Source organism: Rhinoraja longicauda, chromosome 18, assembly GCF_053455715.1.
Source record: "Rhinoraja longicauda isolate Sanriku21f chromosome 18, sRhiLon1.1, whole genome shotgun sequence".
Taxonomy (NCBI): domain Eukaryota; kingdom Metazoa; phylum Chordata; class Chondrichthyes; order Rajiformes; family Arhynchobatidae; genus Rhinoraja; species Rhinoraja longicauda.
Genome location: NC_135970.1, coordinates 5,171,349 through 5,184,690, shown reverse-complemented (window position 1 = coordinate 5,184,690; position 13,342 = coordinate 5,171,349). Strand labels below are relative to the sequence as shown.

The 13,342-nt window shown below is 46.7% G+C and overlaps 1 protein-coding gene across 1 annotated transcript in view; it reads left to right on the top strand.

Annotated features, from left to right (window-relative positions):
- The window catches only part of LOC144602452 (mucin-6-like), a 90,727-nt gene that overhangs the window by 25,834 nt on the left and 51,551 nt on the right, over positions 1-13,342 (top strand). The window contains exons 11-12 of the mRNA XM_078415599.1: positions 3,132-3,204; positions 12,435-12,529. Of these exons, the coding sequence (XP_078271725.1) occupies positions 3,132-3,204; positions 12,435-12,529 (168 nt within the window). The remainder of the gene's footprint in view (positions 1-3,131; positions 3,205-12,434; positions 12,530-13,342) is intronic.

The following is a 13,342-nucleotide window of genomic DNA, read 5'->3' as shown; positions in this document are numbered from 1 at the left end:
ATTAACAGGTCCTTTTCAGAATGGGAGGCAGTGACTAGTGGGATGCCGCAAGGCTCGGTGCTGGGACCCCAGTTATTTACAATATATTATTAACGATTGAGGGAATTAAACGTAACATCTCCAAGTTTGCGGATGACACAAAGCTGGGTGGCAGTGTGAGCTGCGATGAGGATGCTATGAGGCTGCAGAGTGACTTGGATAGGTTGGGTGGGTGGGCAGATGATGGCAGCTGCAATATAATATGGATAAATGTGATTTATTCACAAAATGCTGGAGTAACTCAGCAGGTCAGGCAGCATCTCGGGAGAGAAGGAATAGAACAGGAAGGCAGATTGTTAGCTGAATGGTGTCAGATTAGGAAAAGGGGAGGTGCAACGAGACCTGGGTGTGCTTGCACATCAGTCACTGAAAGTAAGCATGCAGGTACAGCAGGCAGTGAAGAAAGCTAATGGCAGGTTGGTCTTCATTGCGAGAGGATTTCAGTTTAGGATCAGGGAGATCCTACTGCAGTTGTACAGGGCCCTGGTGAGACCACACCTGGAGTATTATGTGCAGTTTTGGGCTCCTAATTTGAGGAAGGACATTATTGCTATTGAGGGAGTGCAGCGTAGGTTCACAAGATTAATTCCCGGAATGGCGGGACTGACATATGATGAAAGAATGGATCGACTGGGCTTATATTCACTGGAATTTAGAAGGATGAGAGGGGATCTTAAACAGTAGAAACATAAAATTCTTAAAGGATTGGATAGGCTAGATGCAGGAAAAATGTTCCCGATGTTGGGGGATTCCAGAACCAGGGGTTACAGTTTAAGAATAAGGGGTAGGCCATTTAGGACTGAGATGAGGAAAAACCTCTTCACCCAGAGAGCTGTGAATCTGTGGAATTCACTGCCACAGAAGGCAGTGGAGGCCAATTGACTGGATGTTTTCAAGAGAGAGTTAGTTTTAGCTCTTAGGGCTAAAGGAATCAAGGGATATGGAGAAAAAGCAGGAACTGGGTACTGATTTTAGATGTTGGTGGGCAGGCATAACTAAATTACTACAGGTATTTGAGATGAACTCTCTGAGCTGTCACTATAAACAGCAAATTTGCCGAGTTTTACATTTGATTTTTCAGTGAATGCATTTTCAACAGTTGTCAAGTGAAACAGATTGGTAAACTAGTTGGGATTTTCCAATTCTTTCATGAGCACTTTTTCTCCCTCCTACAAGGATTTGGCAATTACCGTTTAGTTTGATTGGAAAGGGTACAGAGAAGATTTACGAGGATGTCGCCAGGACTTGAGGGTCTGAGCTTGAGGCAGAGGTTGAGTAGGCTGGGTCTCTATTCCTTGAAGTGCAGGAGGATGCGGGGCGATCTTATAGAGCTGTACAAGATCATGAGAGGAATAGATCGGGTAGACGCACAGAGTCTCTTTCCCAGGGTAGGTGAATTGAGGACCAGAGGACATAGGTTTAAAGTGAAGGGGGAAAGATTTAATAGGAATCTGAGGAGTGACTTTTGTTACCCCTCAGAGTGGTGGCTGTATGGAACAGGCTGCCATAGGAGGTGGATGAGGCAGGGACTATCCCAAAGTTTAAGAAACAGTTAGACAAGGTACATGGATAGGAAAGGTTTGGAGGGATTTGGACCAAACACAGGCAGGTGGGACTAGTGTAGCTGGAACATGTTGGCCGGTGTGGGCAAGTTGGGCCGAAGGGCCTGTTTCCATGCTGTATCACTTTATGACTCTCCTCGCTTCTTGCACCTTAGAAAAACCCTCACATATCTCCACAATATGTCATTTATCTGTCCAGTCTACTGCATCCCTTAGTAAAATGCATTTGTCTTCATAGTCACTCTTCCATGGTTCTATTCTTTTACAATACTGAAACAAAACACTCTGCTCAAGTCTAATATATTTACAAATACTGAGATAAGTAATCCAAGACTGATTCTTGATGTTGTTTACAATATTGTCTCCCGAAATCCCTTTCGCCTTGAATATAAATCCATACAATGGTCAATATACTGATCTCATTGCAGTCACCTCCAAAGTGATCACAGCACCAGTCACATCCTCCCATCCCCGCCCCTTTCCACCTTCTGCAGAGACCGCTCCCTCTGCAACTCGTGAGTCGCCATCTCTGCCCACCCAAGCCACCTCCTCCCCATTTCCTTTCCCCTGCAACCGCAGGAGGTGTAACACCTGTCCCTATGCCTCCATCCGGGCACCCCAGCGATCCTTCCAGGTGAGACAGCCTTTGCGTGCTCCTCCTCCAACCTCATCCACTGCATCCGTTGTTCCCAACGTGGCTTCCTGTACATCGGCAAGAACAAGCGTGGACTGGATCTCCTGGTTACTGACCATTTGAACTCTCCCCATTTCCATACTGACCTTTCTGTCTCGGGTATTTATTCACAAAATGCTGGAGTAACTCAGCAGGTCAGGCAGCATCTCGGGAGAGAAGGAATGGGTGACGTTTCGGGTCGAGACCCTTCTTCAGACTGATGTCAGGGGGGCGGGACAAAGGAAGGATATAGGTGGAGACAGGAAGATAGAGGGAGATCTGGGAAGGAGGAGTGGACGGGAGGGACAGAGGAACTATCTAAAGTCTCGGGCCTCCTCCCTTGCCAGAGTGAGGACATGCAAAGTGGAGGAACAGCACTTCACATCCAATATGCTCAGCTCACAACCCAAGGGTATGGACATTGGATTCTCTAATTTTAGGTAACTACAGAACCCTCCTACCCCCCCCCCCCCCCCCATACCTTGTGCACCACCTGGCTTACACCAGGTTCTCCCTTCCACCTCACCTTCCACTACAATCCATCCTCTCCCCTCACAATTCATAACTTTTCAATCCTTTTATCTCACTTTTCATCTCTGGCCTTTGTCCACCACCTGCCGTTCAATCCCTCCCCTCACACTGCCAACCGATTGCCTGCCAGGCTTTATCCCGTCCCTCCTCTCACCCTGCTTTCATCCCTGTCCACATTCTCCGGAGATGCTGCCTGATCTGCTGAGCTACTCCAGCTCTTTGTGTTGTTTTTTTGGGGGGTTGTTCCATGTTTAATCTGGGCAACATGTCACTTCAAGATTGGTTAACATTTCGCTTGAGGTTGATTGATTTATTCTTTTACACAGAGAAAGATCGTAATTTGCCAGAAAGGCACAGTGGAAGTTGACAACGAAGTCAAGAAGCTACCGTATCAAGATGGTAAAGAAAACATTGTTATCGTCTCAACTCTGAGCCTGTAATTGGCTTTGGTGGCAGAAGTTGTTATTTCCCCTCCCCCACATGATTCTCATCTGCTAATCAGATTCCCCTGCCACATCCACCTATCACTTGTTTAATCTTGCCCCCACCCCTCTCCCCACCTCTTTACACTGGCCATCTCCTCTCTTCTCTTCCTGTGTACATGAAGGGCCCCAACCCAAGTGGCCAACTGTCCATTTCTCTCCACAGATGCTTCCTGACCCACTGAGTGTACCCGGCAACTCTAATTTCCTTGCTCCCTGTTCTCTTCAACCTCCCTGATCATATTATTTTTGTTTTGGATGAAGTCTAAGGGCTAAGAAAATCTCTCTCACCACACCCATCTTGAGCATCTTTAACATATTTAAAGCTGAAAGTCGACTGCCACTGCAGGAGGCCTGTTTCATGGTCACGCTGTGACATTGCAGGGCCGTCCTCTTGCGCACGAAGGTTCCCTGCAAAGAGGCTGCAGGGTGAGCAGTAATGACGCATCTGGTGCAGGCCCACATCTGGCGTCACAACTGCAACGATGGGATGTAGGCACAAACAGCTGGAGTAACTCAGTGGGCTACTCCAGCTTCTTGTGTCCATCTTTGGTTTAAACCAGCATCTGCAGTTCCTTCCGACACACACTGATGTTCGTGGGTGAAATGGAACTGGGGTTGGAATGGAAAGGTGACCTGTAATGGGAGGAGTCCACAACTGAAAGCACCCATACAATTTTCTCCCATGAACTAGTTTAGTTTATTATCACGTGGTACAGTGAAAAGCTTTTGTTGTGTACTAACCAGTCAACGGAAAGACATGATTGCAATTGAGCCATCTACAGTGTACAGATAGATGATAATGGGAATAACGTGAATAACGTTTGGTGTAAGATAAAGTCAGTAAAGTCCGATCAAAGATAGTCCGAGGGTCTCCAAAGAACTGGAGGACTGTAGTTCAGGTCTGCTCTCTAATTGTGGAAGGGTGGTTCAGTTCAAACTAGATTTCACCAATGATCAAGGAAAGGCCTTCCACCTTTTTATGAAAAAGGTTGTTGGTCTTTTAAACAGGCCTCTCCGGTGCCTCTCTCCACTGACATGTCCTGTGTCCACTTTCTGCACTGTTAGTGTCTTGTGTCCACTTTGGCACTGCCAGTGCTCGTTTAGGCCCATGACTACTTCTGATGACCTCATTGAGAGTTACACCTTGGAGGGCTTCTGCCAGTGTGAGAGGTTGTGCTTGTAAGTTTGTGTCCTTCTCCTTCTCTGCATTTGTGTATTTCATTCATCAAGAACTGGGTATCACTGGCAAAGCCTCCCATTACAGGTTAATAGTCCACCCCCTCATTGTCCCTGCGGGCTAGATCATTTCCGCACAAATCCTGCGTCTTCACAGATACACATGATTGTGAGCAATCTCCAAAGTTGGGCGAGAGTGAATTTACAAGCACAATAGTTTGCAACAACACTTGTAGCCATGAAGCACAACTCTCCTGAGATATTTAACCTAGGCTGCAGTTCTTGCTGGGTGCTCCAATTGTTGCCATGGGCACTGAAAGAGGAGGAGCCCTTTGTTGCCTGTTCCTGCTCGCCTCTAACCAATAAGGCCAGCAGTTGCTCTGGACAGAAGGAATGGGCGACATTTCGGGTCGACACCCATCTTCAGACCCTGAAGAAGGGTCTCGACCCGAAACGTCACCCATTCCTTCTCTCCAGAGATGCTGCCTGTCCCACTCAGTTACTCCAGCATTTTGTATCCATCTGCTGTGTCACCCAGCATCTGCAGCTCCTTCCCACACAGGCCAGCACTCTGTGCAGGCAATTCACTCTGATTACAATAGTCTGGATAAGTCTCATTTCCTGTGCAGCCTACATGGACTAAAATGCTCTTATAGTAACTGCCTCAACTACCTCCTCCACCAGCACATTCCATATACCCACCTCCCTCTGAGTGAAAAAGCTGCCCCTCAAGTTCCTATTAAATCTTTATAAGAGTTCATAAGACACAGGAGCAGAATCAGACCTTGTGGCCCATCAAATCTACTCCACCATTCAATCATGTCTGATTTATCTTTCCCTCTCAAACCCATTCTTCTGTCTTCACTCCATAACCTTTGTCCCAATACTAATCAAGAACCTATCAATCCCCACCTTAAAACTACCCAAACACTGTGGCAATGAATTCCAGGGAATTCACCGCCACCTAGCTAAATAAATTCTTCCCCATCTCCTTTCTAATTATACATTCTTTAATTCTGAGGCTGTGCGCTCTGGTCCTAGATTCTCCCACTAGTGGACACATCCCCTCCACATCCACTTTGTCCAGGCCTTTCATTATTCAGTGTTTCAATGAGATACACCCCTCATCCTGCAAACTGCAGCGAGTACAGGCCCAGAGCCGTTAAACACTCCTCCTACGTTAACCCAATCATCCCCAGATTCATTCTTGTAAACCTCCTCTGGATAAGTCTCATTTCCTGTGCAGCCTACAATGAGATCTGGGTGTCCTAGTGCATCAGTCACTGAAAGGAAGCATGCAGGTACAGCAGGCAGTGAATAAAGCCAATGGAATGTTGGCCTTCATAACAAAAGGAGTTAAGTATAGGAGCAAAGAGGTCCTTCTGCAGTTGTACAGGACCCTAGTGAGACCGCACCTGGAGTACTGTGTGCAGTTTTGGTCTCCAAATTTGAGGAAGGATATTCTTGCTATTGAGGGCGTGCAGCGTAGGTTTACTAGGTTAATTCCCGGAATGGCGGGACTGTCGTATGTTGAAAGACTGGAGCGACTAGGCTTGTATACACTGGAATTTAGAAGGATGAGAGGGGATCTTATCGAAACATATAAGATTATTAAGGGGTTGGACAAATGGTGGGAGTTGCGGCGCCATCTTGGTGTCGTTGCGGGCTGCCCGATGGAGCCGAGACCCTGTTGATCGAACTATGTTTTTTTTGATTTGGACGCCATGAGCGCATCGGCTTTCTCCGCATATGCCACGGGATCCTTAAAAGAACAATCCGTGAGCATAAGCCTAACATCTTCTGGATGTTGCTCTCGGAATGCCTGCTCGAACATGAGGCAATCTTTGTGCTCACCTGCCAGCGCCAACATTTCAGCCATGAGGGCGGACGGCAGCCGATCTCCGAGATCCGGCAGGTGCATAAGCCTCTCAGCTCGATCATGCCTACTGAACCCGAAGGTTCGAAGCATGAGTACCTTCAGCGCCTCGTACTTGCCGTCTGCAGGAGGGGAGGTGATGAACTGCATCACCCGCGCGGACGTCTCCGGCAGTAGGGCGCTGACCAGGTAATAATACTTTGTCTCGTCCACCGAGATGTTTCTTAGGTGGAACTGAGCTTCTGCATGGGCAAACCAAAGGTGAGGTTGATGTGCCCAAAACGGAGGAAGATGAACGCTGACCGCGTTTAGCTGTGGTACGCCGGGCATTGGAACCAAAGAAGGGGCGTTTTATCCCTCCATAGTAGATGATCGGCTAGATCATGTCGGGGTCACCAATATGGCGAGTCTGGAGGCTTGTTCTTTGTTAAAGAAGTTTATTGCTGCAGCAATATTTGATTACAAAGTATAACAAACGAAATTACAGACAACCATTAAATCAAACTGTTCACTTCGAAGTTCTCTTCCCACTGACTGGTTTTGGGCGCCAAAACCACCACCTGACCTAGCTGGCCAATCCGAGGGTTCGACTCTCAGGACCAATCCCTATGGTCGCTACAAGGAATTAATTCGCTGAATTTGGTGTTTCCTTGATCATCGTTACTTTTTTGCATATCTTTCATTCATTTGTTCTATATCTCTCTATATCTACATCTATATCACTAATTTCCCTTTCCCCCTGACCCCCCAGTCTGAAAAAGGGTCTTGACCCGAAATGTCACCCATTCCTTCTCTTCGGAGATGCTGCCTGAGTTACTCCAGCATTTTGTGTCTATCTTCAGCTGAATTTCCTTAGTGCACTGAGGAAATAGAGGCAGTGGCGTGTGCTTTCATGGCTGCAGTGTTGATATGGTTGGACTAGGATAAATTGTTGCTGATATTTACACCTGGGAACCTGAAGCTCTCTACGATATCCACTTTGGCACCATTGATGCAGAATAGGGCGTGTCTGTTAGTCCAGTCACACTGAATATCAGACTCTTCAAGTCGGACACCAGGCTGTTTATTTTGCAACCACCCTTATTTGAACTTAGTTTGAGAAATAAGCTTAGTTGAGCCTAGCTTAATGAGCTGGGGAGACATGCATCTCCTTGCAAGAAGCAAAAAGCTGGAGAAAAGGAATGGGTGACATTTCGGGTCGAGACCCTTCTTCAGACCCGAAACGTCACCCATTCCTTTTCTCCAGAGATGCTGTCTGACCTGCTGAGTTACTCCAGCTGTTTGTGTCAATCTTCGGTTTAAACCAGCGTCTGCAGTTCCTTCTTACACATGTCATCTGCAGTTCCTTCCTACACATGTATTTCCTTGCTATCGGGGCCTTGTTGCCTCTATGTTGTTGTGCCCTCACACTATATCAATCATGTGGATATGCTTGCCCTGATCCTTCAGTATCACCATCCTCCACCCTGGGTGGTGGGATGCCTGCTGGGAAGGGGTTTAAGACAGGAACAATCCACCCCAATAGGTTTTACCATCCCACCACTCCCACTCCACTTCTCACCAAAGCTCGACAGACTAATCAGAATTCTAACAACCAGCGCAGTGACTCATTAACACACTTCCAAACCTTTTGTGTAGGAAGGAACTGCAGATGCTGGTTTACACTGAAGATCGGCACAAAATGCTGTAGTAACTCAGCGGGACAGGCAGCATCTCTGGATAGAAGGAATGGGTGACCTTTCGGGTCGAAGAAGGGCCTGGACCCTAAATGTCACCCATTTCTTCTATCCAGAGATGCTGCCTGTCCCGCTGAGTTACTCCAGCATTTTGAGTCTATCTTCAGTCCAAACCTTTTGTATTCTTTTCTCTAGGCAAAGTCATTCACTTGTCCATACTTATTGAATGACAACTATCACAGAAAATGTTGAAAATCTTCATCAGATCAGGCAGAATCTGTCGAGGAAGGAACGGAGTTAATAATTCGGGTTGTTTGAAATTTTTACTCCTTTACATTTTCCACACACGCACCTCTCCTGCTGAGTACAGCATTTTCAGCAATTTTGCAGCTTTTCAGTACCTGACAATTTTAATGGTATAGAAAGGTGTAAGAAACTGCAGATGCTGGTTTAAACCGAAGGTAGACACAAAATGCTGGAGTAACTTAGCGGGACAAGCAGCATCTCTGGATAGAAGGAATGGGTGACGTTTCAGGTCAAGACCCTTCTTCAGGCTTCAGATTTCAATGGTTTGTTGATCAGCAATGTTACACCGAATTGGAGCCTGAAAATATTCAGACATGTTATTTATGAGCACACACTGGGGAGGGAGAGAACTTTGGAACTGGCTTTAGGCTGGAATGACCAAAGCGTGCTGTTGCCATGGCAGCAAGTTCCCTTGGGCTCAAGCACTTCACATTGTGATTACATCTCTCAACACCCATTCAGCAGCACTGGTAAATGCCAAAGGCATCAGAAATAAACATTTCTCCCCAATTACTTTGCATGCTCCAGTGCCCAAAGGAGATGCCTTGACAATCTCTTTAAGAAGGGAGCAAGCCACCAATTTCTCAATTTTCTTCCCTGTGAATATGGAGAAACAGAATCATAGAATAGCTCAGATAGACACAAAATGCTGGAGTTCCTTCCATCTGGAGATGCTGCCTGTCCCGCTGAGTTACTCCAGCATTTTGTGTCTGCCTCCGGTGGAAACCAGCATCTGCAGTTCCTTCCTACTCATAGAATAGCTACATTGTGGAAGCAGGTCATTCATCCTATTGAGTCCGCACCACTGAGAAGTCAGGTCGGGGAAGAGCACAAGGTCGAGTGCACACATGTGTAGGAAGGAACTGCAGATGCTGGTTTAAACCGAATCCGAAGATAGACACAGAATGCTGGAGTAACTCAGCGGGATAGGTAGCTTCTCTAGAGAGAAGGAATAGATGACGTTTCGAGGACGAGACCCTTCTTCAGACGAAGATGAGTCTCGACCCGAAACGTCACCCATTCCTTCTCCCCAGGGATGCTGCCTGACCCGCTGAGTTACTCCAGCATTCTGTGCCAATCAAGTGCACACATGTTCCCTTCAGTCGCTCTGCAGTTGACAGGTGCAGGTCTAGAAAATACTTCAGCCATTTGCGGAGTATTGGTTAGTCTGCAGCATGGCCATTGGCTGGCCTGCCATGTGGGTCATTGACCAGTCCATTATTGGTCACGGGCTGGCTCACAGCATGGTCATTGGCTGAAGCATGGTCATTGGCTGGCCCTAAGTGGTCATTGGCCGGCCCTTAGTGGTCATTAGCTAGCCTGAAACATGGCCATTGGCTGACCTGCAGATTAGCCGGCCATCGGTGTGCCTAGTCCATAACATGGTCATTAGCTGGCCATCAGTGTAGTCATTGCCTGGTCTACAGCATGGTCATTAGCTGGCCATCAGTGTGGTCATTACACAGTGCATCGCATGATCATTAGCTGGCCATCAGTGTGGTCATTGCCTAGTCTATAACATGGTCATGAGCTGGCCATCAGTGTGTCTAGCCTATCGCATTGTCATTAGCTGGCCATTAGTGTGGTCATTTACAAGTCTATAGCATGATCATTAGCTGGCCATTAGTGTGGTCATTTACAAGTCTATAGCATGATCATTAGCTGGTCATCTGTATGGTTATTAGCTGGCCCTCAGTGCGGTCTGTTGCATTAATTTATTTCACGGAAGTATAGGGAACCGATGTTTGTCCTGAGAAAGCCACTGTACACACTGTTGGGTACATCCACAACTCTCTGCAATTACCCTCATCAGCCATCCTTTCACCCTGTCAGATCAACTCCGACAGATTCTTCTGCTGATCCACCAAACATGTCTTTCCTCCATAGTTAACAGTGTCTAATTGTAATCCATTGCTGCTTAGCTGGAGATAGACACAAAAAGCTGGAGTAACTCAGCGGGTCAGGCAGCATCTCTGGAGAAAAGGAATAGGTGACGCTGGAAGGTTGTTATTTTTATGACGTTACCTGTGATGAGTGTTGGTGCCTGGCCCATTACTGTTTGTGGTTTAGATCAACGACTTGGATTAGAATGTAGAAAGCATGATTAGTAAGTTTGCAGACGACTATGATGTGGGTGGTTACAGAGGTAACGAAGATGGTTATCCAAAATTACAGGAGAATCTTGATCAGTTCGATGAGCGGTCCGAGGAGTAGTTCATGGAGTTTAATGCATATAAGCACAAGGTGTTTAACTTTGGGAAGTCAAGGGCAACACCTTCACAGTGATTGCCAGGGCCCTGGGGAATGCTGTAGTGCAGAGGAATCTAGGAGGGCAGGTATATCATTTCCTGCAAATGGCATTTCAGACAGATAGGGTGGGCAAGGGTGGGATAGGGTGGGTCATATATTGTAGGTACACAGCTCCTTGAAAGTAATATTACAGGTGGTCAAGGAGGCTTTCGGTACATTGGCCTTCATCAGTCTGAGTATTGAATATAGAAGTTGTGATGTTATGCCACCGTTGTACAAGATGTTGGTGAGGCCGTCTTTGGAGTATTGTGTTCAGTTTCGATCACCCTGCTACAGGAAGAAAAGATCTTGATAAGCTGGAAAGAAGGTAGAGAAGATTTACAGGATGTTGCCAGGACTTGAAGGCCTGTGCTATCGGGAGATGTTGGGCAGGCTAGGACCATATTCCTTGGAGTGCAGGAGGGTGTAGGGTGATCGCATAGAGGTGTATAAGATCATGAGGGGATCGCTAAAGTGGATACACAGTCTTTTACCCACAGTAGATAAATCAAGAACCAGAGGACATGGGTTTAAAGTGAGTGAGGAAAAATGCAATAGATACTCGAGGGGCAACTTATTCACACAGAGTGTAGTGGGTATATGGAACGAGCTGCCAGAGGAGATACTATAACAACATTTAAAAAATATTTAGACACATACATGGATAGGAAAGGTTTAGAGAATTATGACCCAAACTTAGACATATTGGACTAGTGTAGATGGGCATCTTGGTCGGTATGGGCAAGTTTGGCTGAAGGAATATGATTCTATGTGCCTGGTGCCTTCTTCACCACTCTGCCAACCTGTGTCACCACTTTCAAGGAACTATGTACCTGTAACCCAGGTCTTCCTATTCTACAGCACTCTCCAGGGCCCTACCATACATTGTGTAAGTCGTACCCCAGTTTAAGTTGCCAAAATGCTACACCTCACACCTTCAAGTTAAATTTCACCTGCCATTTCTAGGCTACTTCCCCTAGATCCCTTTGTAACCTTGGATAACCTTCACGACTCTTAACTGCACCATCAATTTTGATGTCATCTGCAAACGTTCTAACCATGCCAACTTTACTCTCATCCAAATCATTAATACAGATGACAAACAGTGAAACCAGCCCTGATCCTTGTGGCACGTCACTGATCACAGTCTTTCAATATGAACATCAGCTCTCCACTGCCACCCTCTGACTGCTACTAAGCCAATTTTGTACCAGTTCACAAGCTCACTTGACTCCCATCTCAGTCTAACCTTCCAGACTTGCCTACCCTGTGGGGCCTAGTCAAAGATCTACCACCCTTCCCTGGTTGATCCACTTTGTCGCCACTTCAAAAAACTCAAACAAAACTTGCGTTGCGTGATTCCCCGCACACAAAGCCGTGCTGACTATCTCTAATCGTTCCCTGCTTTCCAAATGCTGGTCATTTCTGTCCCTCAGAAACACCTCCAGCAACTACCCAACTCTTGCTGTTAGCCTCAATGGCCTGCATTCCCTGCTGTGTCCTTGCAGCCATTTCTCAAATAAAGGCACCACATTAGCCACCCTCCAGTCTTCTGGTATCTAACCCACGGGTAATGTTGATAACATATCACTGCCAAGCTCCCTGCAATTTCTTCCTTAGCTTCCCGCGATGTACCAAGGTACACCTTTGAAGACCTTTGATGAGGTGCTGCACGTGAGGCTGCTAAATGAGATGTCAGGCCATGGTATTTTGGTGAAGGTATTTGCATGGATAGATGAGTGGCTAAATGGCAGATGGAAAAGTGTGGGAATAAAGGGTTTTTTTTCTGGTTGGCTGCCAGTGAGTGGTGATGTTCCACAGGGTTAGTGCTGGGTCCCCAACTTCTCACGTTGTATGTTAATGATTTGGATGATGGAATAGATGGCTTTGCGGCCAGGTTTGTGGATGATACAAAGGTAGGTGGAGGGGTAGGTAGTGGAGAGGAAGCAGGGGGTCTGAAGAAGGACTTGAACAGGTTGTGGAAGTGGACAAAGAAGTGGCGCGGCAGGTGAAATACAGCGTAGCAAAGTGCGCAGTCATACACTTCGGTTGTAGGAATAAAGGCACAGACTATTTTTTAAATGGGAAGAGGATTCAGAAATCAGAGGTGCAAAGGGACTTGGGAGTGCTGGTGCAGGACTCTGAAGAGGTGTGAAATGAGAGTGTGGCCAGGGTGGTGTGGGTCGCTGGTGTTGCTGGCTGCCATCTTGAGGCAGTGACTCTTGTAGATCCCATCGATGGTGGGGAGGACAGGACCCATTATGGACGGCAGTGTTCACTACTTTTTGCAGTCTTCTTCATTCCTGGGCGGTTAGGTTGCCGAACCAGGGCGTGATGCAACCAGTCAATATGTTCTCTGCTGTACACCTGTAGAAGCTCAAGAGAGTATTTGTCGACAGACCGAATCTCTTCAATATTCTGAGGAAATGGAGGCATTCATGGGCTTTCTTTACGATTAATGTGCTAGTCCAGGACAGAACTTCAGAGAAGGGTCACACGTTCCTTCTCTCCCGAGATGCTGCCTGACCCGCTGAGTTATTCCAGCATTTTGTGTCTATCTCAGATCTTCAGAGATATGCCTGCCCATGAAGGTTAGAACTTCATTAAGGCTACATATATGTAGCAGCATATATAAGAACTACATATATGTAGTAGCATATACTTTACTCAAAGGCAGGCACCCAGAACTCTGAGAAGACCTTCTCAAATGGGTCTGCTTTACCATTCTC